General features: G+C 42.8%; 1 protein-coding gene across 1 annotated transcript in view; it reads right to left on the bottom strand.

Annotated features, from left to right (window-relative positions):
* Positions 1–21191, bottom strand: part of LOC126196964 (disco-interacting protein 2) — a 667247-nt gene that overhangs the window by 219629 nt on the left and 426427 nt on the right. Inside the window, 1 exon segment of the mRNA XM_049934602.1 lies at positions 7717–7851. Coding sequence (XP_049790559.1) covers positions 7717–7851 — 135 coding nt within the window.

Below are 21191 nucleotides of genomic sequence, written 5' to 3'. Positions count from 1 at the left end.
CCGGTTAAGAACGGTAAGAATTATAAAAGAACAAAAATAGGGCTTAGATGACGGAGTGTAGGACTTTATTCCTCCAACTTTAGTGACGAATGAGATAAGCAAATAAACACATAATGATAGTACCTTGTCCTTCACGCGTACAGGGATAATAAAAGGATCAACTACCACCTCGAAAAAAAATAAAGCAACGTAATCAACTTTTTGATTGTTTGGAGTTACATTTCTGCAGTCTTGGTGCAAATTAAAATTCCTGCATCACAGTACCGTAGCACACCGACAGCGGAGCCAGCCCATCTCTCCTTCACCAATGGGCGGCGCCATTTTTTTTAACTCGTCTAGCGGCGTGCTACGGTATTGCAAAGCAGGAATTTTAGTCTACACCAGGAGTGCGGAAATGTACCTCCAAACAAACAAAAAGTCTAAAACGTATCTATTTTTTTCGAGGTGATATTTAACGGGGCCACAACCTGCCTATCTATGTTAATTTAGGCAAGTGTTTGACTCATTTCTGAAATAACTATTTGATGCAGGACCTTAATATTTTTACTCTATGTTACATGATGCTAATAGAGTCAACTGTAGTAAAATCTATTTTATCCATTTTATAGTTTTTAAGAAATACTTTTTTAAATTTATTAACAAAAAATATTAAGTTTTTTCTGCAGGAAGTATTTTTTTGTGAACTTCCTACTGGGGGAATATTAATGAATGTAGTATCAGAGGTGGCTTTTTATGTTATGCAGAGTCTCTGACAGTTTCATTCATTTGTCTATGATAGTTTCTGATATAATGGGGCATATGTACTGAAAATTTTAGTTTGCGGGAAATTGACTTTAAAGAAAAAACTTTTGAAATTTGTTACTTACAGTTAATTAAAACTGTCCTGTTGCATATGATGGCCCTTCTTTGGCCTCTAGCAGGTCTTCCAACTTCTGTTTCACCTTCCTGGATGTTTCTCTTGCTTTCTTGGCCGTATTAGATGCAGACCTGTCTGCATCGGCTATCCTCATTTTATCGCAATGTTGCAGCCCAGTGATCATATTTTCACCAGGATTAATTCGCAGCTTTTTCAATACCCAACACTTTCCAATATTACCACAATTCAATGTAATAACAGCATCATGAACTCCTAGTTTCATTTTATGCATGCCTACAAATACAGTTTTAGGAAGGCGGTTCCAAATTATGCTGTTGAAACATTCATTTGGGTTCTGTGTCTGCCCATGCAGACATTTCCTTAGAAGGTCAGGATGAGCCAAGTCTCTGAAAATAGGTTTAATTGCTATAGTAACAGCAGCAGGAAGAGAATGCTGATGAGAATAAGATTCTCCAGTTGCCTGAGCCCTATTGTATTTGCACCACGAATTTTCTCCTGATGGACACAATCCATGACATGGCTTATCATCAGTAGAATGGAAGAATATGGCCCAAACATCTCTCTTCATTGCCTCCAGATTTTTTTTCTCCTAATTGCCTGCCCATAGTATACCTGCAAGTTTTCTATAACAACTACTCGCCATCACACTTGAACAAAACTAACCGCGTGTTCGAAAGCGTGTTGTTTACAAACAGCAGAAACAAAAGAATACCGACCGTTGCATTCCAAGGATAGCCAACACACTCGAGAATAAAAAAAAATCCCTAACGTGCAATGTAGGGGATATAAAGATCTAAAATATATGCAGAAAAGTGGATGACAGAAAAGTGGGCGTGGCACATTTACACATGTGGTAGGAAAATGCTCTTTACGTTCGAAAAAAAATTTTCTCAGCAAAATCCGTTTCAGAGTACTTAAATAAAACCTTACTCTATCGAAATAAGATGAAAACCGAAAACCGGTTTTTTTCGACCTGAACCACGGTGTGGTCCCCTTAAAGCTGTGTTACTACACCTCGCATGTGATAGTACGCATGCATATAAGCAGTGATACACTATTTACGATAGGAGGACAACGTAATATGATTCGTCCGCCCAGAAGCTGCAAATCATTCTTTGTCCACTCAAGCACACGACAGTATCAGAACAAAATGGGTCCGGAAATTAATGATCGAGTTAAACGCAACTCGCTCAGATAGTAGTGGATACCGGCGTCCAGGCAGATGCGGAGTTCCTCGACTTCTGAATGGTGTTCGATACAGTTCGGTACTGCCGCCTAATGAACAGAAGGCGATAGTGCGAAATATCAGACCAACCGCGTGATTCGATTGAAGAGTTTCTAACAAAGAGAACATAGTGTGTCACTCTGAACGGAGAGAAATCTTCAAACGTAACACTGACTTCGCATACTCCAAGCGACTGTCATAGGACCATTACTTTTCACAAACTGTAGCAAAATGCAGCAAGACATGCAGAGGATCCATGCTTGGTGCGGGGAATGGCAGCTGGTACTCAACGTACAAAAATTCAAAGCGCTGCGTATACACAAAGAGAAGGACCATTTCGTATGATTACACGACTGCAGAACAATCACTGAAGGCAGCTATTTCCATAAAATATCTAGCAGTATGCCTACGGAGAGATCTTAAGTGGAACGACGATATCAACCTAATCGTAGAAAAGGCAGATGCCACACAAATTCACTGGAACAAGCGTCAGGAAATTTAGTCCGTCAACACAGAAGGTAGCTTAGCAAACACTCGTTCGACCAATGCCCGATTACTCCTCGACAGTCTGGGATCCGTACAAGATCGATGATTGAGAAGACCCAAAGAGCTACTACACGTTTCGTCGCAGATTCATTTAGTAGGCGCGAAAGCGTCACGCAGATGATCGAGCAATTCCAATGGCAAATGCGACAAGAGAGTCATTCTACATGAAGGTGTCGTTTGCTGCTGAAGTTCCGATTGCTTACGTTCCTGGAAGATTCTAACACCATATTTCTTCTTCCTATGTACCGGGTGATCAAAAAGTCAGTGTAAATTTCAAAACTTAATAAACCACGGAATAATGTAGATAGAGGGGTAAAAATTGACACACATGCTTGGAATGACATGGTGTTTTATTAAAACCAAAATGCAGAATGGCGCTCCACCCCATATTGCTAGACGCGTGAAAGATCTCTTGCACGCGTCGTTTGGTGATGATCGTGTGCTCAGCCGCCACTTTCGTCACGCTTGGTCTCCCAGGTCCCCAGATATCAGTCTGTGCGATTATAGGCTTTGGGGTTACCTGAAGTCGCAAGTTTATCGTGATCGATCGACATCCGTAGGGACGCTGAAAGGCAACATCCGACGCCATTCCCTTACCATAACTCCGGACATGCTTTACAGTATTGTTCACAACATTATTCCTCGACTACAGCTACGCTACAGTCTGGAACCGCGCGACAGCTACGATCGCAGGTTCGAATCCTGCCTCGGGCATGGATGTGTGTGATGTCCTTAGGTTAGTTAGGTTTAAGTAATTCTAAGTGACTGATGACCTCAGATGTTAAGTCCCATGGTGCTCAGAGCCATTTGACTACAGCTATTGTTGAGGAATGATGGTGGACATATTGAGCATTTCCTGCAAAGAACATCATCTTTGCTTTGTCTTACTTTGTTATGCTAATTATTGCTATTTTGATCAGATGAAGTGCCATCTGTCGGACAAATTTTGAACTTTTGTATTTTTTGGTTCTAATAAAACCCCATGTCATTCCAAGCATGTGTGTCAATTTGTACCTCTCTATCTACATTATTCCGTGATTTATTCTGTTTTCAAATTTATACCGACTTTTTGATCACCCGGTATATCTGGCAAAAACACGGTGAAGATAAAACCACATTCGACGCTACACGCAAGCTTATCAGCAATCGTTCTTCCCGCGAACCATTCGTGAATGGAACAGGAAAATGTGGAAGTGGGAGAGTTACCCAAAAGTACCCTCCGCCACACACTGCAAGGTGGCTTGAGGAGTTCAGGTATAGACGTAGATATAGTGGGTGAAACGACAAACAATCTGCATCTGTAGGGCCGGCCATCGGCCAGTGCTGGTGCGCTGCGGACCTCGTGCCTGGGACGCCGCTGGAACGGGCTCGCCCGCAATGCGAGGTGGCCGCCGCGGCACGCGCCCCCATTCCTTGCGTGTGCCGGGTCCTGGGTTCGCGGCCGGCCTGTGTGCTGCCACCCACCACAGGCCGACTGCTTGCGGCGAGTCACCCATATATTTCTTTCCAGAGAATGTACTATTGACATAGAGCCACTACTGCGCTACCACAAACATCTACAAACGAGGTGCGACAATAAAGTAATGAGATTGATTTTATGTGATCTGAGGCTTTCCCGGCGAATGTGCTGCATCCAAGGTTCTCAGGTGTCCAGCCGGATCCGATAGTCGAAGTTCCACGATACTTTGGCGAATAACCGTTCCGCCATCATCAGGTGGTGCTGATGGCGGAACGGTTATTCGCCGAAATATCGTGGAACTTCCACGATCGGATCCGGCTGGACACCCGAGAAACTTGGATACGAGATTGATTTTCTTTGCAAGATGTGGCAACCCTGCAGGCTTGCGTAGGCACAATATCTTTGACCTTGGTCTATAAGCTGCTTCTGGTCCAAGTGGCACATCGATGCAACTGCTCGGTCGTGAGTTGTACTGTAATAAGTTAACACGTGTTTGTGTCTCTCATCACAGAAATGGAACCGCATAATATTGCGCAACGGTATGCCATTTCTTTTTGCGTTACATCGGGTGAAAGCGCGACGACAACTTACGGTAAGCTTCAGAAGGCTTTTGGAGAGGAGGTTATGCCAAGAGCTCAAGTTTTTCGTTGCCATAAAATGTTTTGTGTAGGCAGAACGAATGTTGAAGATGAAGACCGCAGTGGGAGGCCACCAACCTCACGGACAGATGTCAACTTGGCCAAGGTGCGTGATCTGATCGAAGATTATCCGTGAAAATGATTCCAGATGAACTGAAAATCAATCGAGAAACGGTTCGTCTAATAATAACTGAAGATCTTGGTATGAGAAAGATTTGTGCAAAAATGGTCCCCAAAAATGTCACACCACAACAGCGAGAAACACGGAAAAATGTGGCAGCCGATCTGTTAGAGCAGATGGAAATCAATCGAGAATTGTTGAGCCGTGTTATCACTGGTGATGAAAGTTGGTTTTTACAATATGATCCAGAGAGAAACCGCCAAAGTTCGCAATGGTGATCCAAGGGATCACCACGACAAGAAAAAGCTCGAATGTCAAAGTCAAAAGTGAAATGCATGCTTGCGTGCTTCTTTGACTCCAAGGGAATTGTTCATAAAGAGTGGGTGCCTCCTGGACAAACAGTTAATATTACCACAAAGAAATTTTAGAAAGACTTCGTAAAAGACTACTTCGTGTTCATTCCAACATTGCTGATAATTGTATTCTGCATCACGATAATGCGCCATCCCGTACTGCTCTGTCAGCACAGCTATTTTTAAGCACAAAACAAGTTTCAGTACTATCACAGCCATATTATTCACCAAATATCGCTCCGTGTGACTTTTTTTCTTTTTGCAAGAGTCAAAACGGCAGTCAAGGGACAGCATTTTCAAACAACACAAGATGTCCAAAAAACTGTGACGAGGGTCTTGAAGGATATTACAGAAGATGAGTCCCAGCAATGTTACCATCAATGGCGCTGGCGCTGGAAAAAGTGTGTACAATCAGAAGGGAACTATTTTGAAGGAGACAACATTAAACTTGACTAAAACGGTGAGCAACATTTTTTTTCACATCAGTGTCATTACTTTATTGTCGCAAGGGAATGTAACTCATCCACGAGACAAGTGAGGTGCCAAAACGCTCGTTTGACAGATCGAGTCCTGTTCGTCATTCAGACAGTTAACATGTGCGATTAGTTGAGGAGCTATGGAAGGTCCAATGAAGAGCAGCCGTTGCGTCACTGATTCGTTTACCAGGAGCGAGAGTGCATCACAGAAGTGGACAATAAACTCCAGAAGCAAACGCAACTACAGAGGCCACATAAATCAAGGAAGAGATTACTGGTGGTATGCTGGGAGCACTCATTCAAGAAGAGAATAGCAACATGTTACTTCCTCCCTCGTTCACCTCACGAAGAGACAACGTCGGGAAAATCAGAAAAATTATATCTCATACGAAGGCTTAGCGACAGGCGTTCCTCCATGCGGCATTCACGAATAGAACGGGAAATAAATGAGATCACAGTGAAAGCAAAAGTAATCACCGTAGAACACCCTACGGTGACTTGTGGATTCTAAAGTGCGTGTCATTTACGACGGCGGCCGAGTTTAGGTTCGTTCTGCGCATCTGACGTCACAAAACAGAGTCAGCCAATGAACAGAGAACGACGTTGCCGGAGCTCGACTGCAGAGCAGAGCACGGACGAGTGCCTTCAGTTTTAGAAACGTTCAGTCATAAATAAAGTAATAGAACAAAAGCAATGTCTTGATAGGAGACTTTGTTTTATAGAAAGTTTGGAAAAACGCATTCTTTATACCAACTGCCTCATATTCTATTAATTAAACCAAACAAGCAATAAGCCTCCTAATTCAGGCGATAGCAAGGAAAGGTGTTTGTATCATTCTTACTAACAGCTTTTTCGCAATAAAGAACAGCGGTAATTGTTTATTTCCTATTGTACTTCGACGAAACGTGAGTAATTCATAGTCATACCAACAGTGTTTGTCGGTATTTTGCGTGACATTTTGAAGTCCTCCGGGAGTTCTATTGAATGACAAGCTGCGTTAGTGTAATGGTTAAAGTGTGTGACTGCTAAGTGAAAGGTTCTGATTTCAAACCTTGTTCGGTGTTTAATACTTTCTTTATTTAAAAACAAAATAGAAGTGTCTTACTTCATGAATTTTATTCGTTTGAATGTATTTTTCTGAAATTTCTAGTAGAAACTAAAATCGACCATACGGAAAGTATACGCTATGGACTTTCACCTCTGCAAACTCTTCAAAATTTCGTGCAAGGGTTTACTACATCTAATGCTGCACAATAACTGCGTTGAACATCGAAACAAAATTAAGTCATTTATGGGGGGAAGGTATCAGTCAAGAAGATGTGTAAAAAATCAAATTTTGTGCCAAATAGTTTTTGTGAAATCGAATGATAAAGTGTGACAAAGCAGTCGAAACACCATGTGTCTGCACAGGCGAGCAGTGCAATGACGACAAAATCGCGCACAGCGCGGAATGCGGGGAGCACGTCTCTGTAGCAGCGAAAGGGTTAATGCGGCCGTGGTGGCTCTACTTCATAAACAGCACGCTCCCGCCTAAACGCAAGTTTGCGAACTATACTATACTATGGCGGTGCTTCTCTTGGCGCGTACAACTGACAACGCAGCAATCTCCCGCGTCTCCGCGGGCATGCGCGAACCGCCAAGATAAAAGAACTGAACTATAGCTGTAGATGGGAAAGATAGCCCTACCGAGGCCTCCCTGCTTCCATGCCACGAAGCGTCGTCGCTGTTATCGGTGCCATAGACGGACCTGCCGGTTATTAGTTAGGTGGTCGTAATGTTCTGATTGCTCAGTGTATTCGTAGTATTTGTCGAGAATGCTACAGACTGAAGGGGAAATTTTCCTCAAAAATGTTTTTACATTCCGTACAGAAAATAATGTGGGATAATATGTCATGTTAATTATTGCTGTTATTAGACGTATCTGTATGTCGCTTTTTACGCCATTCTGTATGTGCTGAAGACATCGATGGCTTGTGGTCGACTGTTAACCGGCAGCTGCAGCTGTAAGAGGTGGTACTCACCAGAGTGGTAGCGGCTCTCGTTGCGCGTGAGCCGCCGGTTGCCTCGGCGGCGCGCCCTGGCGCCGGGGCTGCTGGACCCGGAGCCACAGCCGCCCCCGCCCCCGCCGGCCGCAGACGGTCCGCCTCCCGGCGCCGCTGCAGTCAACACTCGGGTCAGGCCGGCCGCGACCACACACACAGCCTCAACACCACTCCCAGCCCCTCCCGCCAACCACAAGGCGGGCTGCGCCGCTGCTGGTTAGCGCACTGCGCACTCACCCTTCTATCTTACCAACACTCGCCTCTCAAGTGACAATTCGTCGCTTCCTAAGTGTATCTCCCAACAGACTGGCACCACTAGTGCGATCCACATACGCTGCTCCACCAGACAATTCAATGAGGCGGGGAAGATTTGACATACCTCGTGAAAACAGCCGTGTCCCTGCAGCGACAAATATATATAGATCTGCGTTTGTCATGAAGATTTATTTCATCCACTACGCGTTTCTAAGGTTTACTATTACCGTGAGATGGAAGGCATATTTTACATGACTTTTCTTACAAGGAGAGGTCCTAGCGGAGGGATCGACTTTTTGATGTAGGTTAAGATCCCAATTATCACACCCTGCACCCACTCTTGCCAGTAACTGACCAAGAAAAAAAAATCTGTATTTTACGTCATAATGAATTGTGTTAAAAAAGAAATGTTGACCGCATTGATTGCGTGGTGTAATGGACAGAGTAGTGTCTTCAATACAGGAAGTCGTTGGTTCGAATCTCGTTACGTGCTTCAAATTTTATTTTTAAATCTTAATAGAAATGATTTTTATCGTAATTTTTATTCAAATAATATTTGTTTCAAATGTAATTTTTTTATTTCAACTTCTTTGTGACATCATTTTATTCATTAATCAACGTCTTGATTTGCTCTCATTTTCCTTTCTATCATTCTCTTTCCGCTTGAAATCTTTATTCATGTGATTTTAATTAATTTTATGTATCAGTTTCGATCTAATTTCTATAGTTTTTTAACATTTTCACACCATTGCACATTCAGAATAAGTAAATTATTTCGTCTTTTATTTTTTAACTGGTAGATCGGCATTTTCAAACATGTAAGCATTGTATTAGATAAATATAGTCACATTCACAAAAATTACGAGCGGAAGAAAATGATATAAAGATAAATTAAGAGCAAACGAAAACTTCGTACATTGATTAAAATGAAGTAACAAAGGAACAGAAATTAAAGATTGCATTTAAAACAATTAATTGAATAAAAATAGTGACTGGAGCCATTTCGGTAAATATTTAAAAAATTTAAAAAATTAAAACACCTGAGGAGATTTGAACGCACAACCTTCTGCATGTGGAGGCTTTGACCTATTCATTACACCGCACGACCAAACCAGGCAGCATTCCTTTTTTTAAAAAAATCGGCATCACGCAAAATTCCTAACTTCTTTTCGTCGATAACACGCAAACGAGAGTCTACCAAGGTAAATCGTTTCAGGGTGTGATACCTGGGAGCTTGAACTACATCAATCGTAGAGATGGTTTCAAAAATTCAATCCCACCGCAGGGAACCTCTCCTTGTTAGTGGTGAACAACTGGAGTTTCGTGCTAGCGGCCAACAGACTGGGCTGCACATTTTACTGTTAACAATTACGCGAATTATTCACAGAATTGAAAGGTGTCACGCAGCCGATAGTTTAAAGATATTAAAGGTATTTTTTTCCTGTTTTCCGTCTTTCCTTTAGTAGTTCTAAATTCGTGGAGGTATGTACCGTCTATGCAACTACATGAAGGCAGTTTGTTTATTGCCATAAGCGATTCGCTTCTTTTATTTCGGAAGCAGGATCAGTGGCCTGAAATACATGTGATAGATATAATATGCTGCCGCATTACATTTTGTTGTATTTTTTTCTCTCTCTCTCTTTAAGGTTAGAAGCAACTTCTGTAGCACGAACGATAAGCTCACATTACGGAACTTGTGCAACAAAAGTTGCTTCTAACCTAAAAAACAAGAGAAAGACACGACAAAATGTAATATATCAGCGTATTGTATCTACCACACAATACACTTATTGTATGTATAGAAGGAAAAATGTATTTCAGGCCACTGACGATGCTTCCCAAAGAAAAGAAGCGAAACGGGTATGGCAATAAACAAAATTGCCTTCATTTGGTTGCATAGACGGTACATACCTCCACGATATTAAAGGTACTTACAGTGGGTGAAGAGCGGAACGTGTGCTGCTTTCTGCCACTCAAATTCGCGTATGATTATCACTGTACGCTGTCACCCAGTATTGTTGTTACACAGCGAATATGTTAAATTTTTTCGCCAAAGAATTTAAAGGCGAAAAGTTTACATAACAGAATCATAGCAAACACTCCTTGTTCAATTTTCAGTCTGCTATGATAATGTAGGTCTAACACGGGAAGTTGTCCTGACGTCACAAATTTGAAGCCGACGTCCGCCATGTTAGCAGCTCCAAACATTAGCTTCAGGTGGAAGTGTGTTGATAAAAAAATAAAAATAAACAGAAAGAAAATGCCGGCTTATACCGTTTACAGCCGCACTAGTCGTTACGATTACAGTCTAAAGTGTAAAAGAATTTACATATTTGAATTTCACTTGTGCTTGTTGCTCTCAGTGTAGTGTTTTTATTTCTATAATATGATTTTAGATTTCCAGTCATTATAGCTTGAAGAGCGTTCTTGTTAATCGCCGTGAGAAGGAAGCATTGCAAACAATTCAGGGATAGGAAAGTATGGTCTCAGCATTTTCGGGAAGAGGATATAGACGGAACATAGTTTAGTCAGTACGTAGTATAAAAACTGCTCTATTACGGAAGCAGCCCCTTTACGCCACATACTTTGCCTCTTGGTTACCGCATTAGAGGATCAAATAATAATATGCTTTAAAGACTAGAAAACGTCTGAAAATGCCGTCCTGATACTGTGCTATTCAGGAAGGCAATAGAATATTTACTATTCAAAACAACTGTTGGGTGTTCACGACAGGAATTACAAACAAGAAGTAACTGTAAACAGTACTCTTCTAATGTTTAGGGGTTACTAACATGGCGGCGCCGGCTTCAAAGCAACGTACAACAGAAGTCTGTAACACAACCACATCCCCTTATTGTTCCTCCATGGCTATGATTTAGTTTTGTGTACGCTCTGGTTTTAAACTCTGTGGCGAAGAAATTTAATTTCTGTGATACACAACAACGACACTAAGAGAGAAGCATTTGGGAATTTCAGCGGGAGACTGTAGCACGCATATTGCTCTCGTACTATAAGCTCCTTTAATATCTTTACGCCATCCGCTACGTCACTTCAGTAGTTTTTATTAACAGTGCATGTCATACCTTAACTTCTTGGCGGCCTCACATGCTGCTGCACGTAAGTGTTAAGCTTACCATTAAGAACAACCATGTGAACGACGTTTTCCACCTGAAGGTGTTGGTAAACTATAGAAATGCTAAGTGGATTAAATAAAACTTCGTGACTGACGCAGTATTATATATTTTTTCTATTGCAGTTAGAAGTAGCAGTCCTCAAGTACAGTCCATAATGAGTGTAACCGGACTTCCCTACAGTTCTACCATGACTCTATCGACGGGAAACACTGGATCGCCTGAGCGGGAAAGCATTTTTTTAACCCTCCAGAGCAGAGTTCCTCATCTACCGCAGTTACATGTACGTGCATACTTTGCAAATATGAAAAGGGTCACTTAGCACTGTACCGCACGCTAGGGTTTCCTCCCGTTCCTATCACACATACAGCGGGGGAACACAGACTGCGCCCTGACTCTAATCTTTCCGTTACAATTATAAAAACTTAAAAAATTAATAACCAATGTCCAAAAGCAAATTAGGTCCATTACGCCAGTGATATTCTTACACTTCAGAATAAAAGGAACCAATCAAATAGGGAAATCGATTCAAAATAATCGTCATTATTTATTGCCCAGTGCTATCAGTTGAAATGCACAAATTCATTTACGATTCCACTCACAGTTCACAGTAATTGAAACTCATCAGCACAAAGCCTCAGTTAAAATTTATGTATGATAAATATTGGTAATATGAAAAAGATTTTGTAGGCTGCCTGTGTCACAGTCTCGTGGTGCAGAGCAAAGACAGCGTCACACGTTGTATACAAAATCGTACGCACAAAACCGACACTGGTTATACAGTAATTTTAACTGTTGATGGAATTTTAACTGTTGATGGAAGTTTAACACTTAAACATACTGGAATTGTAACTGAAACGACCAGTTACGGATGGAAGTGTATTTCAACTGACATTCACAGCAGTGTTAAGCCCAACTCAAACTGTTTTACCATTTGCACTTATACTCGTTAATACATGAAAAGGTCAATTCTTTAATCAAGGCATTACAGCAGACTAGCACCACAAATTTTAGACATATGGCCGAAAGCAACACAAAATTTTCAGTCGCCTGGCGACGGAAATCAGTTTCTTGGGCATTTGGAAATGAAGGTTGGAGCTGAACGTCTCATCGACATCCATGTCATTAGAGACGGATCATGAATTGAACACGGATGAAACAATAACTCGCCGATGGCCTTTTTCAAGGAATCTCCCCGATATCCAGATTCGATGATACTCAGGGTAACCAAGAAAAGCTTAAAAAATGGTGGTCGGACAGGTATTAGAAACCTGCTGCTGCCGAAAACCAGTCTGCAGTGTCTTGACCGCTCCACCATTTCGCTGCCTCGTTGAGCATTTGAGGAACACTGTGTGCATGTCTTCCGTCGTTGACATATCGAGCTCTAAGCAGATATTTTTCAGTCTGATACGCTTATGATAATACCCAGCGTGTCTTCCATTTTTCCACGAATGTCGATTTATTTCATGTTATAACACATTTGTATCTCGTACAGTTTTAAATTTACTTAACACGTCTCGACACAAGTCCCAGAAATAACTGGAGTACATGTTGGGAATTGCGTGTACACTAGACTGGAAACACATCCGAGACGACAGTTTCCACGGAAGAACATTTAAAAACATGGACTACCCAATGGCTGCATTTCGTAGGAGCATATTTCTATAATCAGGAAAAAAAAATGATTAAATGTTAGTTTCCCCTGTGTGTGTCTCCACAGTATCGACGTAACTTCTTAACGCTGGAATGCATTTTTATGTCCACCGCAGGCTGTCAGATTTTTTTTTTTTTTTTACAAATGAACTATTTATTACATTACTGGCCACAGCCGAAATTAGTCAATAATGTACCGGGGCGTTGTAATTAAAGTGCTGCTGCTCATGGAAGTCCAGTGTGAGCAAAAATTTGTTCTCATTCTCAACAGCAGGTGCAAATCTGGTACTGTACACTTTTTCAATGACGGTACGACATCCACGCTGTCATTTGAAAACACGTAATGTGAGTGAACAGAAGGGCTTTCGAGAAGAGAGAGCGTGCGCTGTTAGTGGGACTGTTTTATATGAACGGCAGCAATTACAGCGCAAGATTGAGAGTGTATCGCCGATTGAAAGGTCTGAAGAGAAGCCTGATATCACTAGTTGGTATAAAAAAGATGATAATGTAATCTGGAAACACGTTGCTCATATTCCGCCGGAGTAATTGCGAGCAACTCTTGATCGCGTCGTTTTGCGGATGCATCATCTTGTCGATGTGCTTATACTGGACAAATTGTGTAAGTGACGGTTAATAATAAAATCAACATTATGCCTTTCTCATTTGTTTGACATTTTCTGTCCACGTCACGTTCCCAATTAATTACATATGGAAGCATTTCTGTACATCTTTCTCGCATTCACAGCGCCAGATAAGCACCTGGGGGCCAAAATTGGAATTATTTTTTCAAGCGTAAAACGGTTCCGTATTAACGCATTAGCTTGTCTACCAAGCTTCTCTGCCATACGATAAGTACAGCCCACAGTGGATCTTCCCGAGTAGCTGCACTGTACTTATGGCCACCCGGAACCTGCATGATGTAATAATCTTCATCTGAGTACAGCGGGATGCGTCCTTTGAAAGTGGACGCCCGACTTCCCCCACCCTTCCCTAATCCGATGGGACCGACGACCGCCCTGTTTCCTCCCCTCCCACATACCAACCAACCACCTGAGTAATTTTGTTTTTGACAGTCTACTCGTTACCATAATGGTCAGTAACGCATTACATAATGATGCAATACCGTCCATCTGTATTTTAAAAAATTGTTACAGCGTACGGTGGACATAAATTTTTTTTTCGCATTAAGGACCGACGGAGTACATCGAAAAAGTTCAAAGAAAGACAGCACGTTTTGTTTTTATCGCGAAATATGGGAGAGAGTGTCACAGAAATGATACAAGATTTGGGCTGGAAATCATTAAAAGAAAGGCGTTTTTCGTTGCGACGGAATTTTCTCACGAAATTCCAATCACAGACTTTCTCCTCCGAATGCGAAAATATTTTGTTAACACCGACCCACGTACGGAGGAACGATCACCACGATAAAATAAGGGAAATCAGAGCTCGTACGGAAAGATATAGGTGTTCATTCTTTCCGCGCTCTATACGAGATTGGAATAATAGAGAATTGTGAAGGTGGTTCGATGAACCCTCTGCCAGGCACTTAGATGTGATTTGCAGAGTATCCATGTACATGTAGATGAAGAAATTGATTCCACGTTCATGTGTGTCAAGTCGTTTTGTAATGCCTCGATAAAAGAATATGTCTTGTTCTGAAATAAATACGTGCGACTTAATTTCTGAATACCTATCAAATAGTTTCATGAAAAGGGATCGATCCTGTTGCCTGTACTGCACAGCTTTATTACGATCACCATAGAGCATTAGGAACGGAATATGTGACGAAATATTGAAGGCGTCCTGTACCGCATGTGAACCCAAGTTCAGTCAGATGACAAACCTCTATGGTGTTTTAGTCTCACCATGTGAAGACACAAAAACTGACTAATAGTACGCTATTATTTCACGCATCCATATTTGCATAGGTTTATATTACCATCAAAAAGTGGTCACTTCATAAATCGAGAGGTATGTGCAACACATAGGTCTGACACAGAATTGGAACTATTAATACGTTGTAACTATTTATTAGGGCACTGAACTTGCGAAGAGTGTACGATCTGATATGTAAAGATTACGCCGTTCTGGATTTCTAATATGTTGACCTTATTGGGATTTTAATCACAAACGCTAACTCCAGGTTTCTAGAAGAAACAGCTACAGAATTTCAAAGAGCTTCTCTCCAAATTTCACCAACCAACAAATGAGTTCTCTGAAAAGGCTTACACCTAGTGATAATGGGCAAAATCCGTTGGGAGACATCGTGCTCGTAACTAACCAGCCGCCTTCACTAGTAGGTATGTATTTTGCCCAGTACCTGCGTTCTAAAGTCATGCTGCTGATGATGAGCGGCAGTGCACAGCTAGAGCGGTGCCATACCAGCAGCGAGCAGCCCTCTGGAGTTAGGAGCAACAAGCTGCGTCTACGGAGCTCTACTGTAGCCGCCACATCTGGTGCTGCTGCCAACAACTACAGCTACTACTACGTATCAGAGCAGGCACTAACATGCAGCCGAAGAGTGAGCATTTAAAACACAGCAAGCCGCGTGCAAGAGAGGCAGAAGCGACACACACAGACACCAGTCACCGGAGCCCGCCACCCGTTGTAGCCTTACAGCTCCGTCTCCATACAACACACACTACTTGTTAGAATTCAGATACTGTCAGTTAGTTGTAGTTTTCTGTCTAATCTATACTTACACCAGGAAAGGGATGATTTAAGTGAAGTTAATAATATATAGGTCCAAATTTTAGTTATCATTACAGGAGGAGTGCAAATTTCTGTACTTGTAAAGAGATCATGTACGTCTCACATAAAGACAACGCAGACACGGCTGACTCCTAATGCAAACGCAAATGGGGTACTCGTATTTTATTCAATTGTATTTCTAGACTCCTCGTGAATCACTTTCATGAATATATTACCGAATCAAAAACAACTCCTTGTTTCGAGGTTGCAACAAACAATATATCGGATTATAAAGCTATTTTCAAACAGCTGATGAGTAACAGGCAGCTTGGAAGATCGCACAGACAAGTATTTTGGGAGACAACGATCTTGCACAATAATGAGAACAGTATGCCAACACTTAACTCAAAGGGCAGAATTTTGGTCTCCATTTTCCTCTTAGAACAGAAGTTTTCCAAGTGTTTTCACGTGCTGCTCCTCTACGTGAAGCGATATGAAATCAACGCGCTCTCTCCCGTGCTCTGCGAGCTTTTATTTACTTCACATTTTTACGAGTGCGCCTTCGTGGCTCAAGGTTTATCACACCATTTGCTTCAGTTCATGTTATCCTATTACACTCCAATCTTCCTATATTAAATTGTTGACAATAAAATGTTACGCTTCAATACGACAAAAATCTAAGAACTTAGATCGGAAATGGATGACGATTTCACAAAGATATAACAACTTTTCTAATAAAATTAGTTGTTTCACAGTTCATGGTTTCACGTATTTTTCGTACAAGACTTCTTTAAGATATATCGGGGGCGGGGGCGATAAAAAAAGAATTCTAGTTCTTTGTTGTATGAACTCCCATTGGGGGGGGGGGGGGGGGCAGGTACTGAATTGCTTTCACATGCTCGAGCGAATCGCATTTTAGTTACGGCGTCATGGAAAAATTAATGGTGCAGTAACGGGTTCGAACCATGATTCTCTGTAGCTACAGTATCCCCCCCCCCCCCCTGCAACCCTCCATCTAGGGCTTTTTGTATATTTTGACAATGCTTTACCAGGTATCGTTTTTCCTTCTTCCCACATCCTGTGGACTGACCCACACGACCATTACTGGCGCGACGCACAGTCAAGTTACATCTGATCCACATTTTATCGTGGCACTGTTCACGTAGATATAACATTGTCAAGGTTCCACAATTCAGGGTCAAAGGGTACCAACGATAATATCCGCTGATGACACTGTTATTCTCATTGAAAGTGAGGAGGAACTGCAAGGCCTGTTGAATAGCACGAATAGATTAATGGGCACACACTATGGACCGAGAGTAAACCAAAGAAAGACGAAAGTAATTAGGAGTAGTAGAAATGAGATTAGTGATAAATGGAACATCAAAGTTGGGGATAACGAAGTAAAACAAATGAAGGAATTCTTCGATAAGAACGGAGGAAGAAATGGATAGAAGATAAAGTTGAGACTGAATACATCTCCAAGAAAATGTAATTGCATCAGCTCACTAGATCACCTACGCCTGATGTACAGGCGAGATTTCTCCATTACGTGGGTTGTTATTCCAATATCGGAGAGCCTCGGCAGTACTGACACTAGAAGAAGGGGAAAACCAAGATGGGCTGAGGCATGAACTGAATTTTGTGTAACGGAGGGCACTGGGCTAGGGTAGTTCGTGCAGCCAAAATGCCAGGTGGTGCAGTGCACAGCATATCTGCCTAGGAAGCAAGAGACCTGCGTTCAAGTCCCGACTTTGGCACAAATGCTGATTCATTATTTCGGCAAGAAAATTTAATTCCTTGAGATCAAGCGATCGATGAAGGAACTTGTTAGCCTGGAAGAAAAACAACATAATTACGACGAACGAAGCAAGGACATAAAAAGCAGACTTCACAGGCAAAGAGCACATTTCTGATCAACATCGGGCCTGATTTGAGGAGGAAATTTCTGATGATGCCCATCTGGAACAAAATATTGTCTGGAAGTGAATCATCAATTGCGGGAAAGCGGGATATAACAGAATCGAAACGTTTGAGATGTGCTATAGAAAGATGTTGAAAAGTAGGAGGACTGTTAAGATACGAAATGGGCAGGTTCTCCGCAGCATCGGCGAGGAAAGACACATATGGAGAACAGTGACTATAAGAAAGGACAGGATGACAAGAGATGTATTAAGAGATTAGGGAATAAGTTCGATGATACTAACAAGGGAACCTCCCCATGGCACCCCCCCTCAGATTTAGTTATAAGTTGGCACTGTGGATAGGCCTTGAAAAACTGAAAACAGATCAATCGATAAAACAGGAAGATGTTGTGTGGAACTATGAAAAAATAAGCAAAATATACAAACTGAGTAGTCCATGAGCAACATAGGCAACTTCAAGGAAAGTCTGAGCTCAGGAGCGCCGTGGTCCCGTGGTTAGCGTGAGCAGCTGCGGAATGATAGGTCCTTGGTTCAAGTCTTCCCTCGAGTGAAAAGTTTACTTTCTTTATTTTCGCAAAGTTATGATCTGTCCGTTCGTTCATTGACGTCTCTGTTCACTGTAATAAGTTTAGTGTCTGCGTTTTGCGACCGCACCGCAAAACAATGCGATTAGTAGACGAAAGGACGTGCCTCTCCAGAGGGAACCGAAAACATTTGATCGCAAGGTCATAGGTCAACCGATTCCTCCACAGGAAAACACGTCTGATATATTCTATACGACACTGGTGACGGCATGTGCGTCACATGACATGAATATGTTGTCGACCCACCTAACTTGTACACTTGGCGAATGGGTAAAAAGATTCTTCTACCTTGCCCGATTTAGGTTTTCTCGTGGATGTGATAATCACTCCAAAAAAAGTGATGAAAACATAAGAGTTTGTCACATAAACTGAAAATAAAGAAAGTAAACTTTTCACTCGATGAAGACTTGAACCAAGGATCTCTCGTTCCGCAGCTGCTCACGCTAACCACGGGACCACGGCGCTCCTGAGCTCACATTACCCTTGATGTTGCCTATCTTGCGCATGGACTACTCAGTTTGTATATTTTGCTTATTTTTTTACATAGTTCCACACAACTTCTTCCTGTTTTCTCGGTTGGTCTGTGTTCAGTTTTTCAAGGCCTATCCACTATACCAACTTATAACTAAATCTGAGGGGGGTGCGATGGGGAGGTTCCCTTGTAAGAGGGAGATGTAACGGCGGCACACTGTAGGGGAAGACAGAGATTAGAACATATCAAACAAATAGTTGCTAAAGTTATGGAAATGCTACTATGAAAGAAACAATTCGGCTTTGGAGAGGAATTCGTGGCGGGCCGAATCAGGTCAGCCACAAGAATGATGAATAAAGGATAAGAGGGGAGGGGAGGGGATGGGAGAGGAATTCAGTTTTAGAGAAACATGTTTCGAAGCAGTAGAACTACCAGTTATTTCATCCATGACGTAAGGACTAAAATGAGAATTATTCACTCTGAGGGTGTGGTGGCTTCGGTTCGAAACGAAGCACGAGGGAGTTTTGCAGAAATAAAACGATTCCTCTTATCAGCTATTGTCCGATCAATATGGTTTTCCATAAGCAGTAACACCCATACTTACTCAGGTGTTGTGACTAGTAGCCCTGTCATAAAACACAGCTTTCGTCAGACCTGACAGGGCGACAGCATCTGTTCTCAGACGGGAACTTCCGCAATAATTGTGTGTGCCGTGTGGCAAGGCTGACTGGAAAGAGGCGTACGCTAGAGCTATAGCTAGGACGGGCACAGCCATCTACGCGCTGCGGCGGCGGCGCGGCGGCTACCTGAGTGGTATCTCTTCTCGTTGTGCGTGACACGCCGCTGCGTTCGGCGCTGGCGGGGCTGCTGCCGGCCGGACGATGGAGCTGCCAAAACAACAACAGTCACCACTACCACACTCTGACAGCGCAGCCGGCCACCACACACTGACACACTCGCACCAACGTCACAACACCTCACGGGGAGCACAAAGACCGCCATCGCATGTCATGACAACTGACACTTTACTCAGAACGGGACTCCAACAAGGAAGTCCAGATTTCCGCAAGCAGTTCAATGGTTCAAATGACTCTGAGCACTATGGGACTTAACTTCTGAGGTCATCAGTCCCCTAGAACTACTTAAACCTAACTAACCTAAGGACGTCACACATATCCATGCCCGAGGCAGCATTCGAACCTGCGACCGTAGCGGTCTCGCGGTTCCAGACTGTAGCGCCTAGAACCTCTCGGCCACAAAGGCCGGCCCGCGAGCAGTCGCCCAAACAATTACACTATGCGAGTTCGCTTCCAGTACTGACTCAAACTTCCACCTCTGTACAGCACTCGAGTGGGAATTACAAGGCAATCATTTACACTGCCTGACGAGGAAATGAAATGAAATTTCACAGGTTGAGGGGGTATGTGATGTTCCTTCAGTGATTACAAACGCGAATCAAATGTACAAAGGACTTAGAAAAATGAGTCGACTTATCTGTATAGTCTTGCACCCCCTTCGGCCAGGATGCGTGCGCTGATTCTATTGGGTAGGGTGTCAACACCGTTGTACCGTCTCCTGAGGCAAGCTGGCCTCCAACTGTTACACCTGATCCTTGATATCCTGGACACTTGCACTGGGAAGGAATTGACGTCCGAGCTGGTCTCACACACGTTCCATCGGGTGGAGAACTGCGGATCTTGTGGTCGACTTTAGTACCTCAACATCACACAAATAGTTCGAAGAGACAAGTGTCGCGTCAGGACGAGCACTGTCCTGTTCAAAAGTGGCACTAGGATAGTGTCGCATCACAGTTAACACATGAGGACGCAAGATGTCGGTGACAAAACGCTGTGCCATCAGGATTCGCTCAACAACTAGCAGCGCTGATCTGAAGTCATACCCGATGGCTTCCCACGCGATGTCACCAGGAGTTACACAACGGTGCCTCCCCAAAACGTATGAAAAATGGTACTATTCCACAAGTCGCTAGCATACTAGCCGACGATGGTGATCTAGGGTAGTACAGAACCGCAGTCGGTCGCCGGCCGAAGTGGCCGAGCGGTTCTAGGCGCTACAGTCTGGAACAACGTGGCCGCTACGGTCGCAGGTTCGAATCATGCCTCGGGCATGGATATGTGTGATGTCCTTAGGTTAGATAGGTTTAAGTAGTTCTAAGTCTAGGGGACTGATGATCTCAGAAGTTAAGTCCCATAGTGCTCTGAACCATTTGAATTCCTCGGTCACGGGATCACTCTAAACGACATCCGACCACGTCTTCTGATTGCTTCACTTTTTCTGTTACGTAGCGTACGTGCTCACCGCCTCTGGCCTTGATAATGGCATATACCAGGCGGTGAAGAGAGTGCACAAGATTTTTAAAGTGTGCCATTCCTTCCAGAAGCCCCTAGTTGATATTTACATCCCGTAGAGCTACAACACTGCACGGATGTCGACTACGAATTTCCACCCGCTGTTTCAAATAATCCCAGACATTTTATATATGATTAATATCGACCGTTTAGCGGGCGGGTCGAAATGCGACTAAGTCCCTGAGTGTTCATCACACCAGGTATATACCCTGTAAGTGCGCAGCCGTATGAACACCGCTATTATCACCTTGGAAGACGGAACCGTCCTTAGCACGTTCGTCATCAAGATACAGAAGGAAGCACAACAATTGGCCACCGAAAATTTTACAAAATACATCGAGGACCACTTTTACGACAAGAAAACACTGGGCTCC

This window comes from Schistocerca nitens, chromosome 1 (genome assembly GCF_023898315.1).
Source record: "Schistocerca nitens isolate TAMUIC-IGC-003100 chromosome 1, iqSchNite1.1, whole genome shotgun sequence".
Taxonomy (NCBI): domain Eukaryota; kingdom Metazoa; phylum Arthropoda; class Insecta; order Orthoptera; family Acrididae; genus Schistocerca; species Schistocerca nitens.
This window is presented reverse-complemented; position numbering and strand designations above follow the sequence as displayed.